We start from the raw sequence: 22,942 nt of genomic DNA on the forward strand, positions 1-22,942 counted from the left end.
TATTAAAAAAAAAAAAAATATATATATATATATATATATATATATATAATGGAATTATATAATATTTTATTATTATTAAATGCATTAGGATCATGGAAGGTCCCACTTGGGGGAAAAAATATATATATATCCTGTATATACATAATATAATAAAAATATATATGGAAACACAGCACTGGCCTGCTTACTGTAATCCATGACTGCACTAATGTTAGTTACTTTATATTATGCATCAAGATAGTCATTTTAAAAATTTGACTGGTAAAAATAGATTATGACCGGATTTTTATGACCCTGTCAGTCAAAACGACAGACAACGAAAAAGTCTAGCGCAACCTCTGGCTCAATCCCTAAATTATTGATAGATATGGACGTAAAACAGTCTCGATTCTTGGTTAAAAGAAAAAAAGGGCAGTTTATTATTTATTTTACGTAAATATGTCAAATGTGCTGATAGTTAAGTCACTGTGGCAGCTTCCTTAGTACAACAAAGAGCTATTTCCGTTCAAAATTATTGTGAATAAATGCTTAAATCCCTGAATTCTTTATAGATATGGATGCAAAACAGTCTCGATTTTAGGTTAAAAGCATTAAAGGAAAAAAAAAAAAAAAAAAACGGAAATATTGTTAATTATGACGCCAATGCCGTAGAAGTTAATTTCTCCCATTAATTTTTTTCACAATGTTTCAAAATGCATGCATGGTACAAAAAATATAATACCGGTAATTACCTAGAATCCTTGAACAAATCATTCCTGAGACAATCCTTCCTGTTTGTATGCGGTACAGCTTTTTGTACTTTTTCCAAACTAAATCCGGCGTTGTGTTGGTTTTAAGAATTACAGCGAGCAACTGTGAAGCATTACTTAGCTTTAACTGAAGCTGAGTGTGTGCAGGCCCCCTACCGTAGGCGTGGTGCAGGGTCTGGCGGAAGTGTCATGTCAATATATAACTAATAAAGTCTATGGGCCAACATCATGGAGCTATATATGAGCATTCAATGCTCGTCTTCCCAGTTTAAAAGAATTGGATGTCTGCCGTTGACAATGGCTGGCAACAATGGTGGTTCCTGGCACGGGCAGGTTGGGCCGTCACCCTGGGTGGCAAATTGCTAGGGGCGCATGTACGCGAGTTGCACGCGAGCGATTGTCTACTGTTATAATTGCCGCCCATAGATTTGCAATGACGCCCCCTGCAGACTGTGGTTACGGTCAGCATGCAACACCACAAGGAGAAGAAGGTTGGGGAGGGGGTTGGATCAGTTAATAATGCCACTCATCGAGGGTTGATTTTGTTCTTAATGTGCAAAGATTTTTTTTTTTAACTTGAATATCTGACCTAGTTGTATAATGCATACGTACTCTTTCTTTTAAGAAATCTTCAAGTCTTTAGCCATTTAATTAATTTACTTTCCATTTAGAGCGACACTTTTATTTTGGAAACTGCTCGTCCATTTCCGGTTCTGCGTTTCCCGGTTCAAATGCCGGTTCTTTCAATGATGATGTGAGTATGCCTTGTAAAGTGAATTAAAGCCACTGCACATACAGTAAATTGTGAACATTTCTCACAATGCTAGGTGGAGGAATAGTTGTGTTAAAATTGTTTTCGTGTCAGTTTTTGACAATCGTTCACACTCGTAATTTCATAGTAGTTAGGTAGTTTTTATCTGCTACGACTGTTAGCATCATATCAAAAAAATTAATGTGAGCAGTGAATGTAGTGGATTGAAGGGAGATAGCACGCAAAGGTTCACTGCAGTTGGTCTACAGTTAAAATGATGTGGTTTAATGTTAAATAAAGGAAAGGGTCTTTAAATGTTTATTGTATGTCTGTATGCTATTCACCTGATATTAAATGTGTGTACATGTATGCAAACCTGCACGTGAGCCTAATAAAGTATTTGAGTTCATCTCTTGTGCGCTCTCCCTGTAGTGGTCAACACATCTGAGCCAACTAGTCACAAGAAGAGTCTTCTACACTTTTTATATCATTTCTACAATGTTTTAGTAATGTTTGTAATGTTAAATTAATAATCTCTTGCAAACATTGTTGTGCACTTTTTGTTTGATAACAAATACTGTTTTGGTTGTTGGGTTGTAATAAGTACACTTCATGCGCTGTATTTTGTGGGTCAGCTGTTGTTGTTTTTTTTTAGTGAGTTTTTTTTTTCTTTCCTGCCAAAGCATCTTGTCGCCCAGGGCACCATGTAGGCTAGGAATGCCACAGGCTGACAATGAGGTAATCGTAGGTATTCTCTTATTTATTTAAAACTTATGCAGTATATATTAATTTTATTTATTTATTAATTATTTAAACATTATTATTGCATTAAAAACAATAAATAATGTAAATAATCTTGTTTAATCACATTTGAACCGCATAGCAATATTTGACTTCAGAATTATTCTTTTTTTTCTTTTTCTTATACAATTAAAAAAAAAAAAAAAAAAAAAACTATGTGAATTAACATGAACCAACACCTGAAAAACAGTAAATAATGTCTTTTTAATTGTGACTCAATTGTAAAAAATAGCCTAATTAATTAAAAGCTTTGTACTTATTTGATTAATAGCATTTTGATAGCAGGGCAATATTCGTCCCAAAAACGTATTTATCTTTTTAATTCGAAAGGATTTTAATATGCATTAAATTGCATTTCAATACAAAACAGTAGAAAAACTGTTTAATGCATTTAAATGGTGAAAAAATATTTTTTTAAAAAAAGTCCCCAAATAGTGCTGTGTCTTTTTGTCTGTCTGCTTTTTATTCGTAATTTGATTTAAAAAAAAAAAAAAAGACCGCAGAAATATACAGTATAGATCATCCATGCAGTAGATACAGATTACCAACCCTGCCGTCTATTTTGATTAAAAAACAAAAACAAAAAAACAATCCAAACAGCCCTTTTAAAAAATATAAACTGTCAACAATTGAGCAAAGCAGAAATTTCCAAATGAAGCCATGTTTCTATTTTTGCAGGGCTTAATCTAGATTTTATTTGTACATTTAGAATAACTGCTGTGTTCCATTGACATTAGAACATCTTGAAATGTTGTTACTTAGGCGTTAATTAACAAAATGCCTGAAATAAAACTTGTGATCCCCGTGACTAACAGCGCTAAACATCCCGTTTTGTCAGGACAAATCCTCGTTGCGCTTTTAATCATCAGATGTTTCACTTTGAAGTGTCAACAGCCCACAAAAGGGAATCCAAAATAATATAATCAAGCATGCAGGATGATGCAAGCTTGTTGCACATATGAAGTGTAGAGCCAATACCATTTTTGGCTCCCGATACAGATACTCGGCTGAATGGTATCGGCCGATACCATTTGATACATTTATTTGATAAAATACACACACATACACCCAAAAAAAAAAAAAAAAAAAAAAAAAAAAAAAAAAAAAAATAGCTGGCAGCCATCTTGGGTAGGCCGTCTTGGTGGCTGTATCGATACAGATACCGAGTGAGGCCACTGAGTGCCATTTACTGACCTGTATGCGAGCGCAAGTGACGTTTGAGTGCCGTGTGGCTCGGGAAGGTCCGGTTGCATTCGCTGCAGATGTAGCTACGCACGCCAGCGTGGACCTCCATGTGCTGCTGCAACGCTGTCTGGGTCTGGAAACGCTTGCCGCACAGCAGGCAGAAGATGGCCATGTCTGAACCTGCGCACACAAAAACATGTTTGTTGATTATTTGTTTTCATTTATAACTCATATTTGAGAAAGAGTTTCACTGTAACCCCTGAAAAAATATGTCATTCGATAATAATGACATTGCAGTATTTTGATATCTTATTAACTCATTGGCTGCCATTGATAGCACTATTTGTCCAATCCATTGGAACTGGGAGGGTTTATTTATTAACATTTGTGTTTGTATTATCATAACAAAGGAAAAATAGTAAATATTCTTTGAAATTTTTCGGAACTCTTACGTATCTATTTTATTAATTATTTATTAAAAAATAAACAATTAGGAAAAACAAATATTGTATTTATGCTTTGTCTTTTTAAATCAAAACAAAAAAGGTTGAATAACTTTTCTTTAAACTCTTCTGATATTATCGATAGAAGAATATCGCCTTCAGTTTTTCATTATCGGTTTTGGGCCAATATGCCTATGGCAGCGCTGTTGTGTCCACATATTGTCTGCCTGTGGTTCTGGTGTTTTGGCGCCCCATGCTGGCGCTTAGGTGTAATTAGTTTAGAAAAGTTTCACCACTTTCTGCGGACGTAATCAGATGTCGACACACAAGCTCATTGCGAATACAGGATGCTAAATGGACACCCTAACGTCTGCAGCTCGTGTACCATAGCAGTTCTTGCATCTTATCATCTTGTTTGTGCCCTAAACAAGCATCGCTTGTAGGTTATATTCTTCACTTTATATTCATGAGCGTTGCGTGTATACAGTGATCCCTCGAGTATTGCAGATAATGGCGATAAGGGAAAAGCAGCAAAGTAGTGCCCCCCCCAAAAAAAAAAAACTTTTTGTGTGTGTTCAATGTATTTATTCAGATTTGGCATTGGAAATAGATACATATAAGACGTGATCCCCCCCCCCCCAAAGTATAATTAAAAAAAGCAAACTTTGATCTATGTATATTTTGATAAATGAATTTTATGCACTTCAAATGTAATGATTATAAAAAGTTTTAAACATGTTACTGTCTCACCGGATTATTTTAAAACAAGAATAAAGTAGAAAAATGCTTGTCTTTATTAAATGCTTCATTAAGCGAGTCCACACAAATCCGCTCAAGCTGCTCACTTACACACAAGGAGTTGCCACAGCAACTGTTTAACAAGCTAAACAATGATTGACGCATGCGGCGCTTTGAAGTTGGGGCTTCCAAGCATCCATGGCAAGATCATATCTTAACGTCTGTCAATCATCGTTAACTGTAATAAGCAACTCCAGTGCACTGCCAGACCAAGAAAAGCAGTAGGAGGGAGAGGGTGACTACCTGATCGGATCAGGACAGCTCATATGTATTTTTTTAATTCATTCTTTAATTGGGAAAAAAAATCTGTGATGGACTGAGGGCGCGAAGTTTGAAGCGTGAAGTAGCGAGGGATCGCTGTATTTCGTTTTGTTTGCATTTGTGGTAATATTATTTCATTGCTTGCAAGCTGTACTACCAGTTGGGATTCAAACTGACACGTATTGTATACTTTGCTTTATTTGTGGCTTTATTTCATATTATTCATATATCTTGTTGTTTGAGTTTCAGTCACGATTCAAACTGAAATGTAGTGGATACTTTGCTTTATTTGTGACTTTGTTTTATATTATTCATACATCTTGTTGTTTTAGTTTCACAAAAAAGTATCAGTGCTCTCTTCAAGAGAAAGATGAAAGTTAATTCAACTTTACTCCAGCGTCTGACTTCTCTTTAGAGCCAGATTTGTTCGCAATCTGTCAATTTGCATACCCACACACAAATTGAAGAAAGAATAAGTGCCTTATTGGCACTTTCCACTAGATCCAAAAAACAAATGTTTGCACTATTTTGATTTCAACAATAAATATACAGTAGTGGTGGAATATAGGCACTTTTTCCGTAACTTCAGTTGAAGTTGTTCTCTTATTTTTCACAGAATGTTTCTTCGGAAAACCTTGAAGTTGTTACATTTATCATTAGTAAAGCATTACAATGAAATTAGCCATAATGTGTTAAGTACACAACCGCATACATCAGTGTCGGTTTCATATCTGTATTGAATTTTGGAGTTGGACAATATCGGTGTATTGGTTATCGGTCTTCGGGCAAATTTTCTTTTTGAATTCAAATTTTAACCTTAAATAAAAAAGGAAGGGCAAAAAGCAATGAGTAAATATTCTCTGATTTTTACTACAGAAAAAAATTGTTATCTGCTGTAAAATGAAATTAGTTTAACACTATAACAATCTATCAGGAGGGTTGAATGTTTATCCGCTGCCATCCCTCCCAGTTCGAATGGACTGGATGTCTATCGCCCTTAATGTAAAATCATGTTCCAAGCAAATAAATCTTCATGATATTATTCTAAAACCAAATGAACATTAATTAATGCCGCTGCTATTTTCATGTCAGCACATCCACACCACTTGAGTCTGCTTCATGGCTGCGTGTTATGTTGACTAAATGGAACATGCGGGCATATTTTCGAACCCTGACTGCGTACTGTACTATATTCAGGCGATGAAAAAGCCTTGCACACAACACATTCGGTGTGGGTGTTTGCACCGAGATAAAGATCTTCTATGCAATACTTCAATCCTGTCTTGACTGTTTCTCCCTCCCTGGCTTTCTCTCTCAAGCTGAGATAAAGAGCACGCAGCTGCAAGCAGACAAACACATCACAAACGCAAACACACACTAACAGTTGAACACACTTGCCTTTACACTTTTTCAATTACCAGAAACTCTAGGGAAGGACTTGGGAGTGTTTGGAAGCCAGATTCTATTTCATCAGTCAATAACGCATCTTTGGGGCCAAGCTGACGCTAATTTAAAAATCTATGAAGAGAGCCACGCCGCCTCATGTTCATAACCAGTGCGGCTGCGGCGGGTGAATGTCGGCCTCCTTCTCGGATCAATTACAATCTGGCGAATGGAGACTGTGGTAGGAAGACGGGCGTAAGCGGGAGTATGTCTCTTTTTATTACGCGTACAGTAAACTGAAAGTGAGCGCGGCTGCGAATAGTGAAAAACCGCAAGTAATTGAGGGCCCACCTTTAAAAATGTTTATCATTGCCTGCATCATCACTCTGACTGAGTATTAGGGCCACAAAAAGAATATTACGAGATTAAAGTCGTAATATCACAAGAAAAGTCGTTTTGTTACAAGATTAAAGTCATAATATTATTCATCATTTCTTTGACCTCTATCTAGACCGCCGTCTGGAACCAGTCTGGTGTATGTTCCAAGATCAAGAACCAAGCAGGGTAAGGCAGCACTCGGTTATGCTCCTCACCACTGTAACAAATAACCTGAAGATCTGAGGGGTGCTCAAACAGTTAGCACCTTAAAAATCAGGGCCATTAATAACCGCCCCTTTTGTTCAAATTCCCAATTGTACGACTTTTGCTTTTCATTCAAATATTTCTATTTCCTGGTTGAATTGTTTTCAACTGTCTTATTGATTTTATGCGATTTTTATGTATCATTTTATTTCCGTTTGTGTTTCTATTTTTTCATTGCGTCTTTTCATGTGATGTAAAACAACCCCAACCACCGGGCTGCCGACCGGTACCGGTACGTGGCGCATTTGCTACCAGGTCACAGAGTAATAGTTAATCATTTGTTAAAGACCGCAATCTGGCCTGTGACTTTGGCCTTGACGCATCAATATTCCTGTCTACTCTATAGACTAATCCGAGTGTGGGTCGCCATCTGATGGTTGGTCGCAACTACTGGTGTGTTTGTAGACCTATAGCACCCCAGGGCCAGTCAATGTAAACAGTAACTTTAGCTGCTGTTGACTGTGTGCTGCAGGCGGCGACGTCTTTGGACAGCTTCTTTTTCTCAGGGAAAAGGCCACCTGCTGAACCAGAAGAGGAGCCTACAACCAAGTCCATTCTGCATAATATGTGGCTGAAAGCTAGAAAACGAGACAACAAAAGCGAATGCACTGAACGCATCATACCTCATGGCGAACCGTATTTCTAAAGCCAAGAAACCTCATTATCCTTGCAACCATGGATATTTGCAGTCTCGTTTTAGGAGAGGGCGTTGTTAAAAAAATGGTTGATTCAGTGTATGGTGAGTGATATTTTCCCTGCACTTAATATTCATTTTTAGTCCCATCGTGTTATTTTATATTTACTATGCCATTTTCGTATTTATATATTATATTTCTGTCTTTTGCCACACATTGCCAGTCCGTGAAAAAAAGGCCCATATTACACCGGTCCGTGGTGCAAAAAATGTTGGGGACCACTGATGTAAAGCCCTTTGAATTAACTTTAGTCGAATTGCGCTTAAAAATTAGGGGTGTGACAATATATCGAAAAGGTGATATCGCAATACTTTGTAGCTCAAAAGGTTATCGATATACTCCCACCAAGAATCGATATATCGTTTTGAAACAATGTCAATGTTTAAAAAAAAAAAAAAAAACGGGTTGCTCCCAGAAACTTCCATTAGAATAGTGTCTATGCTACCTCACTGGATGCTTTGGACGGCGCTAGACATCCAATTTATTTTGACTGGAAGTCTAGCACCGTCAATGACACTGAAACCAGAGCATTAATAGCCAGTCTTTTGTGGACATTTACCGATCCCTTCCTGTTCATTGTAGGGCATTTACAGGTTACTTCCTGTTGACTTTGAGTCACTTCCTATTGATTTGAGGACATTCCTGAGTCACTTCCTTTTCAGTAACCCAAAATCAACAGGAAAAGACCTGTAAATGCCCCAAAATGAAGTAACTGAAAATCAACAAAAATGACATGAAGTGCCCCAAATATAACTCATGGCTAACCATTGGCTATCGCTGATGGCCATAGATGGCCAATCTGTTTGATGTGGGGGGATTGCAGTGAATGATTGTTCATTTGCTGCCATCCCTCCCACTTCAAATGGATTGGATGTCTACGAGTGATAAAGTCCAGTTCACAGCAGAAAGATGAAAATAGCTAGTTTTTGTGTTTGATTAGTTGTTGTGTACAATAAGCTAGAACGATTTCCTGACCTATGTATCGATAATTGTTGTATCACCATATCGTGAGATCGTTATCGTGAACCTTGTATCGCGAATTGTATTGTATCGTGAGGTTCCGACCCCGAATACAAATATATTTGCCTTACGTTGCCTGTGTTTATGGAATAGTCCGCAATTACCAGAGGTGGGTAGTAACGTGTTACATTTACTTAGTTAGATTTACTTGAATAACTTAAAGTAGTTTTACTCAGCCAGACTTCTTAATTGTACTTGAGTAGATTTGTGAAGAAGAAATGCTACTCTTACTCTGTTACTTTGGGCTACTCTAGTCGTCATATTTTTCTTCTTTGTTCTACACATGAGATTTTACTTTTACTTTTTTTTTTGCCAGCGATGCCAACAATAGCTCTAACAGTTTCACCAATGAGATGTTACAACAATAATCACACGACTCCATTCTACCAATCAGACACAAGCTTGCCATTCTATGATCACGCCGGCCAGTACAATCACGATGTATCTTTCAAGCAAGGTATAAAATTAAGTATTTGACATAAAGCGCTGCCCTCAACATGACTCGAAAGCGCAGATTTTAACATCTCTCCCAGTTTTTATTTGGCACCGATTGACCATGGAAAACTGAAGATATGATCCTTTTAATTTTTCTATTTTCTCCACGAGAGGACACTCGTGCTCGAATAATGCTTAATTTCTTGAATTTTTTCCTCTCCATGGAATTCAATGATTTTTTTTTTAAATGTCTCTGGCTTAATGTGGTTATGTGATGGGTTATTGTACAGTATAACAGTAACAGTTGATATAGAAAAGCTGTGCCAAGAAAAAAATACTATTGTTTAAAAAAAAAAAAAAAAATAAATAAATAAAAAATTGTAAGCAGTTACTCCCAATGTTAGTCATTACTTGAGTATTCTTTTCACCACCTTTTTTTTTTACTTGTACTTGGGTACAGTTTTTGGATGACTACTTTTACTTGATTACTATTATTTTGAAGCAACACTACTCTTATTTAAGTAAAATTTTTGGCTACTCTACCCACCCCTGGCGATTACCTTAGGGCAGTGCTTCTCAATTATTTTCTGTTACGTCCCCCCAAGGAAGACGTAAATGTTTCGCGCCCCCCCAAACTCTTCCGCCACTGTAAATAGTATCATTTGTATATAATATTACTATTATAAGTATGCCTCTGCCTCACATTGTGTCCTTTTTTCTATTAGAGAAAATAACAGAGATCAACTTATAAAGTATAACTTTATCAACATTGTTTTGTTTGTAACAGAAAAGACTTAACGCGCATCAATTTGCCTGAATTAAAAAAAAAAAAAAAAGTCACATCCAAACTGTAAAAATATACTCAAGGTGTATTTTTGACCATTTCATACTGAAAAATAAAATCAGTAAATAATAACAAATTCAAATTGATTAGAAACATTAAGTCACGAGGACAATATGCCAAAAAATTTGACCGAAAAAACAAAACTGAATAGAAGAAAAAAAAAAAAGTGTCTTTGGACAGACGGACAGTTTTTATTTTCGCTGCTCGCTGCTCACAGTATCACCTCCAGTTTGCAAAGGTGTGGGGTTATTTTGCACTGAGCGTGCTAACAGTGCTCACTGGTTTACTGATATAACACTGACAAAGTGGGACGATTGTTGGCAATATTCGGCACGTTTTCGCTGAAAAACAACCAAGCGGCTTATCAATGAGATTGGGGTCTAATGTCTTTAAGTGGCCTCTTAATTGATTTGGCTTCCGGCTGTCCGCTATTATCATTTTTAGACACAGTAACAGTGGTCTTTCCTCATCTACCACTGTATTAAATGTCAAAGCCAAAAGGCAAACGGCCCGAAAAAAGCGCATTCTCGGCGGCCGAGGGAGAACCGTAGGTGAGGGCGGTCGTCGTGACGATCCCAAGCCGAAAATGGCACTTCTCGGGCGGACACGTGAGAACCGGAGAAGACAGTGGGGTCGCTGCGTGAGTCCGGCCGGAAAACGGCTTTCGAAAACGGCGCACAGCTCTTCATATCTCTCTTCTGTGTGCTCTTGCTTACTTCAAAAATACTGCGCGCACTTTGAAAATGAGAGCGCCACTGCCACCCACTGAGTGGATGTGCAAGTACACTTTATTTCAGTACGGCAAAAAAAAAAAGCATGTTCCCTGAGGTCACATGCGCCACCCCTGGCATCGCTCTGCGCCCCCCTGGGGGGACGTGCCCCACTATTTGAGAAGTACTGCCTTAGGGTGAAAGTTAACAAACTGCAAAAAAAAAAAAAAAAAAAGTGCAAAGATTAGGCATGCAGTGTTATCATAGGCACTGAAACTTGCACTGTCAATGGCACTTAACCATGAGCATTCGAAGTCAGTCCTCTCATTTTAAAGGAATTGTGTCGACGCCAATGGCAGGCAACGATTTAAAGCAGAAATGTGAAGTAATTTCATAACATGCCAAATAGGGTCACAATTAAAGTAATTAAACATTGTCCAACAAATAAAGCATGAAAAAAATAATTTATTAGTTGTATATTTGACAAAATAATCACGTTTCCGAAGTTCGAGCCTGAAAGGGGACGAACCCGGAAATGATACGTCACACTAGGAAAAGCGATGGCAGCTCCATACATACGGCCGCCATACAAAGCCCTTCAAACAATGATTCAAACAGCGATATAAGCGATAGATCGAGCGCAAGGGATGAGATCCAAGTTTTTGAAGAGTTGGAGGAAGAAGAGGAGGTTGGAATTTTATGTTGGACCTAACATGTATGAGCCAGACGCTAATCAGGATGCAAACAATGTGCCTAGACTACCTGACATGGAATGGATACAAGACCCAACGAGATTACAAGATTGGTAAGATATAGGCTGTTATTATTTTCATTATTTGAAGATGCAGGCATTTGCACACAATTTTATGTTTTTGTCTATCTGATGACATTGTTTAAAAAAAATAATAATCAGACTTCATGTTCATTTTGGCAGATCCGGCAGCGCTCGTGCATATAAAATAATAATATAAAAACGTTGGGGGGAAAGAAGGAGATGAGTCGTTGATGGCTTTCTCCACTTTATTGTGGCAACAATAAGAAAACAAAATAATAGCGGACTGCCGCCACATTCGACCGCGAAGTTTTGCTTCTCGCTGATCTCCTCCTCGTCTCCTACTACTCCAGTGTCTCTTAAACGGATCGTGCATAGTGTCTTGTTATGAGCTTTTTGTTTACAAATGTATCGAACACACGACGTGCTGACAACTTTGTTTCTTTATTAACACATGGAACTAACAGTACGAACACAGCTCAGGGCCCTCGGCAGGAAGTAGCGTCTAATGGCGTGAGGAAATGTAGTTTTTTCACACAAGCGAACAGATTACAAAGCACTACTTCAGTGTTGTCCCGAGACTACATTTCCCATGATTCACTGCGTGACCTGGGCGCTCGCTGAACCACTGCCAGACATTAAAACCAACACGCTTGTTGTTGTCACCAGTCAGCGGCTCTCGTACGTAAAACACAAACTAGAAGGTTGTCAAGCGATCACCGTGAAAGAAACGCCGAACCGTACAAATGCAATGCAATGCTTGAAGCATGAAGGTGGAAATACATAATACAAATACAAATAAATGTCCACAAACTCACCGGTAATGTGTGTCTCTTATGGCAACGTGACCGTGAATTACCGCGGCGCCGATCCGCTTATATGCACATACACACCCCTTTCCCGATTGACAGTGGATTAACCCTTTCGGACAAGATCGTAGATGACGCACAATTTAAAAACGCTTAACCTAGCGAACGCAACAACAACTATGATCGGGGATTGCCACGAATTAACTTTCGGCTAACGTCACTAGCTTATACTGTTCATTCCACAACAGTTGGCAGCTCTGCTTTGACATAGTCATCAGTCATCTATCCAAAAATCACACTTACTTTTTGGCAAATCCTTGATCATAAGCAGACCGGTTGAGGAAGCAGGCATCTTCGAAGTGTTTGCTGCAGAGAACACTACTCGATGATGGCGTGAAATTAATTTGCTTCGTGCGAAAGAAAGATGTCCATTTACGTGCCCTGCTATCCTTTGGCCACTCATACAACTTTTCGTTTGAGTGAGAACAAAACACTGCCACACACCGCCGTGGCATCTTACCGAGAAGCAATGCAACAAACAATACTGTTCTATGGCGGACTTCCCTCGCACTTCTCGGTGTGAGGTGATTTCCGAAGATTGCCGGAGAAAAGCATTTTCGTTGTCAAGGGCGTTGCTATGGGTTAAACAAAGAATCTGGAAGGGTTGTGTTAAAAAAATAATGAAAATATGCTTATAATTGTTTAGCCATTGATATTATTCAAAAACATGGTTGGCCAACCTTAGTTCACATTTCCGCTTTAATGTCTCTTGCTGTCAGTGGCAGTGAATGAGTCAATTTTGACAGCTCGACAATGTAGACAACATAGTTAAGGTTGGTTCTCTGGATTGTTTCCTTGGGGTGGAGCAGGGTGTTGGTGGGTTTAAATTGCATCAAAAGAAATTCTGTTGTACTTCAATTCACTTTAAGAGCAGGAGAAGTGAAACGCTCTGATCACTTGTGCAGAAAAACACCTCATAAACAAGACTTTTATTACTTGATTTCCTTTTATGTGTGTAATCAAAGAAAGGCGAACGTTAATTATTGGATTATCAGATGCCAGTTTACAATAGCATAAAGTCCCTCTTGCACAAATGCATGGCCTTCATGCCCCTCAAACTGAGGGGAGGATGTTCAGGTGCAAGCCTGTGAACAAACCGCGACACTTTTTGGCATGAATCAGAGACTGTATTTGGGCAAAGTAGGGTTCACTGAACTGCAGTACACACCTTGATTAGAGAAAATTAAGTGCTACAAACCATACTGTCTGCTATGGAGTACTTTGTGCGTTGTCTGCCTCTGATGGATGAAGAGAGCGGTGGAGAGATAAAAGAAGAAAAGACGGGAGAAAAGTAGTTGACCCAGAAGGTCCATTACAGTGTAAAATTGAGTCAGCCTGAAGTGACACCTGAGAGGAAGCACTGGAGCTGGCGACGTCTGTGTGTAGATGGTGTGTGTTTTTTAGTCTCGGTCCTGTTCGGCTGTTTTGGAATAATTTAGCTCCCCTAACCAGCCTCTCGCTCTGTCTCCCGCGTCTATTTATAAAGAAGCCGGGGCCCCTGCCTGGCCACGGTGGTGCCGGCGCATCCTTAATGGTGGCGAGTGGAGTGGCAGGGCTGCTGTTATTTAAGTGGGAGGTGGACGGAGGGCAGTAATGGAGAGGAATACTTCCCAATGGAAGTTGACAGCAGGTGGGCAAAATCCGGCCAGCATCAATTCACATTGGTTTCCTTGGTTGGAGTAATGCCCTATTAACTCTTTGGCCGCCATTGACGGCAAAAGTCCAATTTATTTGTATTGGGAGGGGCAAATGAAACAGTCCAAATGGATTGGACGTCTATTGCCATCAATGAGTGTTTTCATTATCAATTTCTTTCTTTTACTAACTACCACGACACATATTCTGTTACCTGGGCTGTCAGTGACTGAGGGATTTTGTGGTATCTTTTGGTGTTTGAAAAAGAGCAGAAAATGAGAAAAGGTAACGTTTGAAAGTAATTACTGGGGATAGTACGGACATAGACGTCACCATCAGTTGACAAGACAGCTCCCACAAACATTGCGCCGTGCGTTCCCGTTGGGGGCCGACCCAGGCAAAGCATTTGGCTTTCACTGTGATAAACACACAATGCGTTCAAACGCCAGATTTAGGTGAAAAAAGGACTAAAGTTTTACTGCATAGAAGCAGGCAGGAGTGTCTCAAGAGTGATTTGGTCGAGGATTCAAGGTAATTATTATATAAAATAGTCTCATGTATGCACTTTGAAACATTGAGAAAAAATGAAATGAATGGAAAAAAAAATAGCGTTTGAAAAAAATAAAACATATAAATAAAAGAAAAAATAAGCGTAACTTTAGCTCGAAATAATTACGTAAAATGAATGATAATTGCCCGTTTTTTAGATGGCCACCATGTTGTATCCATACCCAGTAGCGTAAGTTTACATTCAAACGATCAGGTAATTTTCGGCCAACTGCCCGTTTTTTGGCAAAAAAAAGCTCATGAGAAATTTTTGTGTCCATACAACAACTTTTTTTTCCACATGTTTTATTTTATGCAACATTTCAATCTAAAAACAACCAGGGCCAGATAGCCGAGAAGACGTGCCTCTGAGCTGAGGCAATAGTAACATCGGATTCATCCTAATTAAGTTGTGAATGTGTTTAGAAAAATGGAAAATTTGCTCTTGTTGAGTAAAATTAAGATGATTCTGCATGCTTTCCTTAAGTATTAAGTTTCTGATGTGAAAATTGATTTATTTATTAGCTGTTGAAAACTTGCACTAAATAAAAGAAAAATAAGTTGCTATTTTGGGCAGAAGCTGAAAATACCTCTGCATTTGGTGATTTTTGTGCATCTAGAGTAAAAAATTGCCAATTTTAAAGCCATTTCAAGTTTTGTTATACTTGTATAAAAAATAATTAACTAGGATTTTATTAGGAACGACTTTGAATTTTTTGAAGTTGCTACTCATGGAGATTCATGTATGCCTAAGGGAGGTGCCTGTTTTGGTTTTAGGTCGCTAGCGGCTTTGGTTTTGGAAAAATTTGAATATTTGAAGTTTTTGAAAATAGGCCCCCTATGGATCGGCCCTGATCCCCGTCTCCCGCCAACTGATACACTAAGTCAAAAACAGAAGCAGCAAATGGTTGGTTGTGAAGCAGTGAGTTGATGAAGCATCACTTTCGGTGCCTTTTCATCTTCAAGCCATTTAATTTTAAGTGTAATGTTAGGAAATGACTCAAAAGATGATATGAAAAATAATTTGACATCACAGTTAGTGGTATATTCAGGGGAAACATTAATTAAAATATAATCTATGCAATTCTGAATATTATTAGTGGGGAGTCCGTTACTCACGAGTCCTTTGAGTGTATAAAAATATTAGAAATAGCTGTCAGTATGACGCCATGCCATTTAGAGATAATCGCAATAAAAGTTTCGCTTATAAATGCGTGCAAAAACTGCATTCCCAAACCCAGCAATTAATTGTATGCTAATCACGGGCAGTATAAGACATGATTACTTTTAAATAAGCTGGAATGTGGACAGCGTGCAGCATAAATTAGTGAAACCAATCTAATTGGACATTTTATTGCTGAAGTAAATGTGATCTGTGTTTAACAGCTACTTAAAGAAAAAGCCGTAATCCCTGCTAAGTAGCATTGTAAACAACAATAAACACAGAGTCCCTCTGCATGTTTTATATAGAACATCTAAACACAATCTCTCATGCGAGTCCTTGGAGAAACAAACATTCACATGCAGCAAATCTAAGAAAAGTCTACTGTTGTTGTTTTTCCTCTCCTTGCCTGGCAATAATTCAACATCAGGGAAGGAGGGAGGGGCCGGCGGGTTGAACGGCGATGCCGGAAGATGAACGATGGCCGGCGAGATTAATGCCACCAGATGCCAGGCGAGATGCCATATTAATTACCCGAAGATAATGTCATCACGGCCATATGGTGACTCCGCCGACCGTCAGGTTGACAGCGAGTCCTCGTAATTTGGTCACACCAGTAGATCCTTGTTATGACCGTTGTTATGGAAATTACGGTAGTGTTACTACAGTGCTAGCCCTCCCAGTCAAAATAGATTGGACGTTTATCAGCATCAATGGGAGCCAATGCGTTAGTTCCTTGCAGGTCTAGTCTTTTACTAGGAGCATAGTAGACCCTAACTTGACCCTAACTTAAAATTTCAGTTTTGACATCAACAGTATACCCTTAGAAATTAGGTTAACATGGAATTTTTTTTTTTTAGGCAATGCAAATTTATGTGCTTGACATCACATGAAGATCCACGAGCAGAGATAAAAGGATTCATACAAATCACATTAAATCAAAAGAAAGTTAAAACAAAGACAATTGAAACAGGAAATTATTAGGGCTGTCAAAATTATCGCGTTAACGGGCGGTAATTCATTTTTGAAATTAATCACGTTAAAATATTTGACGCAATTAACGCACAAATGCCCTGCTCAAACAGATTAAAATGACAGCAAAGTGAAATGTGTACTTGTTGTGTTTTTCGGAGTTTTATTGCCCTCTGCTGGCGCTTGGGTGCAACTGATTTTATAGGCTTCAGTACCCATGAGCATTGTTTAAGTTATTTATGACATCAACAATGGCGGGCTACTAGTTTATTTTTTGATTGAAAATTTTACAAATTTTATTAAAACGAAAACATTAAGAGGGGTTTTAATATAAAATTTCTATAACTTGTACTAACATTTATCTTTTAAGAACTACAAGTCTTTCTAACCATGGATCGCTTTTACAGAATGTTAATAATGGTAATGCCATCTTGTTAATTTATTGTTATAATAAACAAATACAGTACTTATGTACCGTATGTTGAATGTATATATCCATCTTGTGTCTTATCTTTCCATTCCAACAATAATTTACAGAAAAATATGGCATATTTTATAGATGGTTTGAATTGCGATTAATTGTGATTAATTACGATTAATTAATTTTTAAGCTGTAATTAACTCGATTAAAAATTTTAATCGTTTGACACCCCTAAAAAATTATACATAAAATGGATAAAAAGCAAATAGATTGAAATTTGAAACATATAGAGAGTTATGGATAGTCTGTGATAAACGAAAGCATTTTTTTTTAGCCCTGATTTAAAGGAGCTAACAATTTGAGCACAATTCAGACCTTCAGGTAACTTGTTCCAGAGGTGAGGAGCATAATAACTAAATGCTGCTTCACCCTTCTTGGTTCTTGTTCTTGGAACATACAGGAGACCGGTTCCAGACGACCTTAGAGGTCTAGATGCTTCATAGTATACAAATCAAGCATGTATTTTGATCCAAGGCCATTAAGTGTTTTGTAGACGAGCAGTAGGATTTTATCGTCTATCCTTTGAGTCACTGGAACCCAGTGTAACGATTTCAAAACTGGTGTAATGTGGTCCTGTTTTGTTGTATTTGTAAGGACTCTGGCAGCAGCATTCTGTACTAGCTGCAGCTTCCTGACTGATTTCTTATCAAGACCTGTAAATATAACGTTGCAATAGTCCAATCTACTGAAAATGAATGCATGCATAGGTTTTTTTCGTGTGTGTTGCTCTCCTCGAAGTCCTTTTCTTCTGTTGTATATTCCCTTGACAAACCAGCTTGTTACATTAATGCCAACTAGCGAATTTAACCGTGAAGGAGTATGTCAGCAACAAAACCAACCAAACAAACAAACAAACAACCAAAAACTCGCAATGTTATTGGTCGCGCACGTGCAAGGAGATGAAATACTCGCACTGGCTAATTTTAGTTGCAAAATGCGACCATTTGGTCGCAGTCTGGAGCCCTGCCTTGGCTTTTAACATACTATATTTAGAGATCCTACTGTTCTTTCGTCCTATTCATGTTCATTATTTATCATTACTGTAAAAACCCTGATGTGTCAAATTGCTTTGGTCCATATTGTATTTACAGTAGTAGTATATATGGCAAGCTAGCAAGCAGCTACAGTTCATTCATTCCTTCATCCATATTCCGAGCTGCTTATCCTCACAATGGTCATGGAGGGTGCTGGAGGCAATACCAACTAACTATGGGCAGTAGGCGCTGTACACCCTGAAACGGTTGCCAGCCAATCGCAGGGCACACTCATACCTATACAGACAATTTATAGTCTTCAAACAGCATACCAAGCAGGTTTTTGGGATGTGGGGTGAAACCGGAGTGAAACCCAGAGAAAACCTAAGCAGGAACAGGGAGAAAATGCAAACTCCACACAGGAAGCCCGGGATTGAACCCTTGATTCCAGAACTATGAGGTGGACATGCTCTTTCACTGTGCCACCTGCAGTCACTGCTACAGTTGTACTATTATATATAAAATAGAGCTGAAATCTAGATGGACACACTAACCTGTAGTTAGTACTTTGCACACAGTAAATATTCAATGTTGCACAATGATACTTAACAATTTGTTGCTAAAAAGCTCAAGGTGTCGTCTTTGTTGCTGAAATGCATGTGTTTATTTAACTTACAGTATAATAAAGCTACAGCTGCCTGGGCAAACTGCTTCTTCCTTGACAATCACACCATGTTTTTATTGTTAAATTAAAAAGTCTCCAGTGGTATACGTGCGCAAGGGTCAGTCAGCAGGTGTGTGGGCGTGAATCACAGACTTTAATTTGCTCCCGATTGTCCGGTTTGGTTGCGTCGCGCCTTATGTCGGCCCCAATTATTTTCCCGCCATTGTTTTCTACATTTTACCACTTGTTTGGTGTAAATACAATCACACAGTGGGTAAAATCGGTTTTCTTCCAAGCTAAAAAGTTTTCCCTGATGTTAAATAGATTCCCGCCTGCAAGCAACTCCCCACCCCCGCTGTACTGCAGTGGATATAAATTCCGAAACGTCGCCCGTGTTTGTGTGCTTCTCGCCCGCCGCCCATCAGACAGTAAAGATCATAAAGGATGCACGCTGAGAATTAACGTCAGCGTGAGGAACGGCGACAGAGGCCTTTTAACATGATTCACTGCGACATGGCCGCCCTCGTCTCGCCGCGCCGGCTCGCGGATCATTTACAAAGACGGACTGCGTTCGCCGTCCAATCCGTCCCGTCAAGCCCGCCGCTGCCGCCGTGACTCCCTCCCTTCCCCCTTCCAATCCCCACAAATCCGATTTAATCAGACAACTTGTGCAGTGTGGCTGGGAGTAAGAAAAAGGATAATTAGTAAACACAGGAGCTCCTCGCCAAGCTTCATTGGCATTCGCGCCAGGTTACTGTGTCGCATTTAAAATGCGGTCTGATGAAGTCTACAGAATCAAACCATTTGTTACTCCTAGTGAGGAGGCTTCGGGCTACTGGCAATTAAATTGGAATTAGCGGCGGGGAATGAGATAGGGCAGATTCATAGCGAGCGGGTGAACAGAGAGGCCTCTCTGTCTGGACTTGGCTCGGAGATTGGACGTGAATTTGCCACCGCGCACGTTTCGTTTTTTTCCTGCGCCAAGGCACTTATCTTTTATTAATCAAAAACCCGCCCGCCGGAGTTGACAAAACAGAGCGGCGGCAACAGAAGAAGACAAATCTATAACTCATATTTTGTTTTGAGTGAGTGGGTATGATCCAGAGGGGAAATGTTAATCTTTTATAGGGCACTCATTGGCTGCCACTGACGGCACTCGACGTCCAATCAATTCTGACTGGAAGGACTATGAACGCTCATGTTTCAGCGCCATTGGTAGCGTTCGTTCATTCGCCCCTTCCAGTCGAAATCGATTAGACGTCTCGCGCCTTCAATGGCAGACAATGAGTTACTGAAAATACTACCTATAGAGTGTTATTGGCGGCCAGAGTGTATTTCGGTTTTTACTCATTTCAATTTTATTGCGTTTTTATTAGCAGTGCAACGGTTTGCGGTTCAAAGCCGAACCGTACGGTTCGCTCTGTACGGTTCAATACGCCTGTATGAACCGCGCCTTTTCGGTTTTGCAATTAATTTATTCCGAACGCTTGTGGAATGAATTGGTCGAGATTTGTGTGCCTGTGTGTGACGTGAAGCACAGCTGTGGAGAAATTCCCGCCCCGCATGTAAATGTCCGATCGCTGTCAAGCACCTGTGTAATAGAAGCCGAGTAACGCCCTCTCTCGCTTACGAGCGAAGTAAAAGTGAAACAAAAAAGAAAACAAAAAGCTATGGCGAACGGAGGAGTGGAGAGACCGAATTTTGAGGAAGCACCGGCTTCTTTCAAATCCACAGTGTGGCAACATTTCGGATTCCCCGTGGACTACAATGCGGAGGGAGAGAAAATATAGAAAAAAAAAAAAACAATTTGCAAGCATTGCTCAGCGCTTGTTCCCTATGCTAATAGCAACACTTATAACATGACTTCGGCACCTCAGCCGGCATCACCCACAGATATGACTTTCTCAGAGCAGGACAAACCCGAAGATGACATCAGTGAAAACACACGGCGGGCTTTGTTAATTTATTTGCAACGCTTGCCCGCGTTACATTGTTCCCTCGCGGACATATTTCTCCAACAACGTAATCCCCGACATTTATGAAATGGCACGCAAAGCCATCGAAGATGATTTCGCTAGAGCAAATAGTTTCGGCCTGACAACTGATAGTTGGACATCCCTTGCTACCGAACTGTGACGGTCCACAATAATTCATACCTGTCAAGTTGTACAGTCTCGGCGTAATTTGTACAAGTGAGCACTGATTTTTAAATGTGTACGCCGTACGTTACGTTCAAAATGTATGTGTATAATGTATGTTTTCTTGCATTTTTTTTTTCCTGTCGGATTTTGTCACCGTTTCGGCAACGAGACAATGTGCGTTAATACGTTGGTTGAATGACGCGAGAAAAGTCAGAGACACGGAGAAGCAAGAGTGTTTGTTGTGACGCTGTAGCAAACGCGAAGCTAGGCTAGGTGGCTCCAATAGACCCTACTCACCTACGTCACAAAATGACGTGTCGCTGTATCCGGCCGCCATATTGTCCATCATTTTTTAGCCCTATTCTCAATGGTTTCAATTAGTCGTGCAATTTATAGAGCAATTCACGGAAGCCCCGGTGTTATCTGACGCTGTAAACTCATTGGATGCGTTGCATAAAAGGCGTTATGTGGGAAAGCTTCAGTTTATCCATTCGCCAGATCCATATTTGATGCCTAAATCGACGTTTTTTGAGCCACTGTCTTCGCCGTCTCTGCCTGACATCTGCTACCCTGATATTTACAACTATCTTGTCCACACAAAATCAGCCTATTCTCACGAAAGTTTGAAAAACTTTAAGAGCTTGGAGGCTTATAAATACTTCGTTGCTGGTTGGGTGAAACAGGTCCTCGTCCACGAAAATTCGGCAGGAATCTATCTTGTGCTCGGGAAGGTGAGTTTCGAAATTTTCATCTTTTGTTCTTGCTAACATCCACTGTCAAGTCTAATGTATTTCATGTCATTTGTCAATGGAGCTAGGGCTTTTAATGTTTATATGGTTTAGCGATAGCACTCTCACTACATACATATATAATATGTAATAAATATGAAGTGCGATAGCACTACTCCAGATCGTCCCTAGTTGAATTTATTTTTTGGCTTTTGACCTCAATAGTGAAATTGTAAATTAATTGTATGACAACTGTCTTATTATCCCCTTATAATTATATATTTTCAGGTAGTTCATTCACAACGTCTGAGTGTATGTTGTCGGCGATTAGCCTAGCAATGATCTTAATTGTGGTTGTCAGCCCAAAACCCTCTAAATATGTATTAAATGCATCTTACCAGATATAAAATGACTACTACATAATCTGTGGTAATCGTTTGGAGTCCAGTTTTCTCATCGAATTGCAGCAGTCCATCTCGCTCTCCTCTCCGGGTCTCTCGGAATACGGTAGAACTTCAAGTCTCTCCATCTATCTTCTCTGTTATTGCAACCGACCGCCACACACGCCTTCACCATTTTGATTATTAATGTTAACGAGCAGAAAAACACGCCATAATAGGAGGAATTTACGTAGCGGTAATGCGTCAACACGACGAGTTGACGGACAATATGGCGCGGGGGCGGCGTGGTTGTGACGTCATGTGAGTAGGGTCTATACTTCCTGACTGTAGCCGACAGCCTACAATCTACGCCTAGATATCTCATGCATATACAACTACATGCAAAATGACAGACTCGGTAGCGTTAGTAAACAGCCGCCATTTTAGACCAGTAAACTTCTCAGAAAGGCTCTGTTGTAGTGAACCTTCCTAGCGAATCTAAGTAACTTTTTTTAATCTAAAATACTCCTAAATCGTCAAAATCTTGACTTGAGTCTATCTTTAAAGGATGAAACACTTTTCAAATTTTCACATGCCGAAAGTAGACGGAAGGGAACTAATGCAAAAACGGGAGTAATTTTATCTTTGACGGTTGATTCACAACATTAAATGACCTCCAAACATAGCAAAGGTCACTATGTTTTTTGTTTTTAATGAAAAAAAAAACATGAAAGGTAACACAAGTTACCTTGCCAAGTACCTTTTTTACTACTGTGTGTGTACTTCAGTAGTAAGTCACTACACTAGCCAAAGAGCTAAGAGGCATTTTAACAGTTGAAAATGTTTACATTTTAAGTGTTTATTTCATTTTCTTAAAAGCAAAATAAAGGCAGTTAAAAAA

At 39.2% G+C, this 22,942-nt stretch overlaps 1 protein-coding gene across 1 annotated transcript in view; it reads right to left on the minus strand.

Annotated features, from left to right (window-relative positions):
* The window catches only part of zbtb16a (zinc finger and BTB domain containing 16a), a 242,547-nt gene that overhangs the window by 39,261 nt on the left and 180,344 nt on the right, over positions 1 to 22,942 (minus strand). Inside the window, exon 5 of the mRNA XM_057820443.1 lies at positions 3,496 to 3,666. Within this exon, the coding sequence (XP_057676426.1) occupies positions 3,496 to 3,666 (171 nt within the window). The remainder of the gene's footprint in view (positions 1 to 3,495; positions 3,667 to 22,942) is intronic.

Source organism: Corythoichthys intestinalis, chromosome 18 (assembly GCF_030265065.1).
Source record: "Corythoichthys intestinalis isolate RoL2023-P3 chromosome 18, ASM3026506v1, whole genome shotgun sequence".
Taxonomy (NCBI): domain Eukaryota; kingdom Metazoa; phylum Chordata; class Actinopteri; order Syngnathiformes; family Syngnathidae; genus Corythoichthys; species Corythoichthys intestinalis.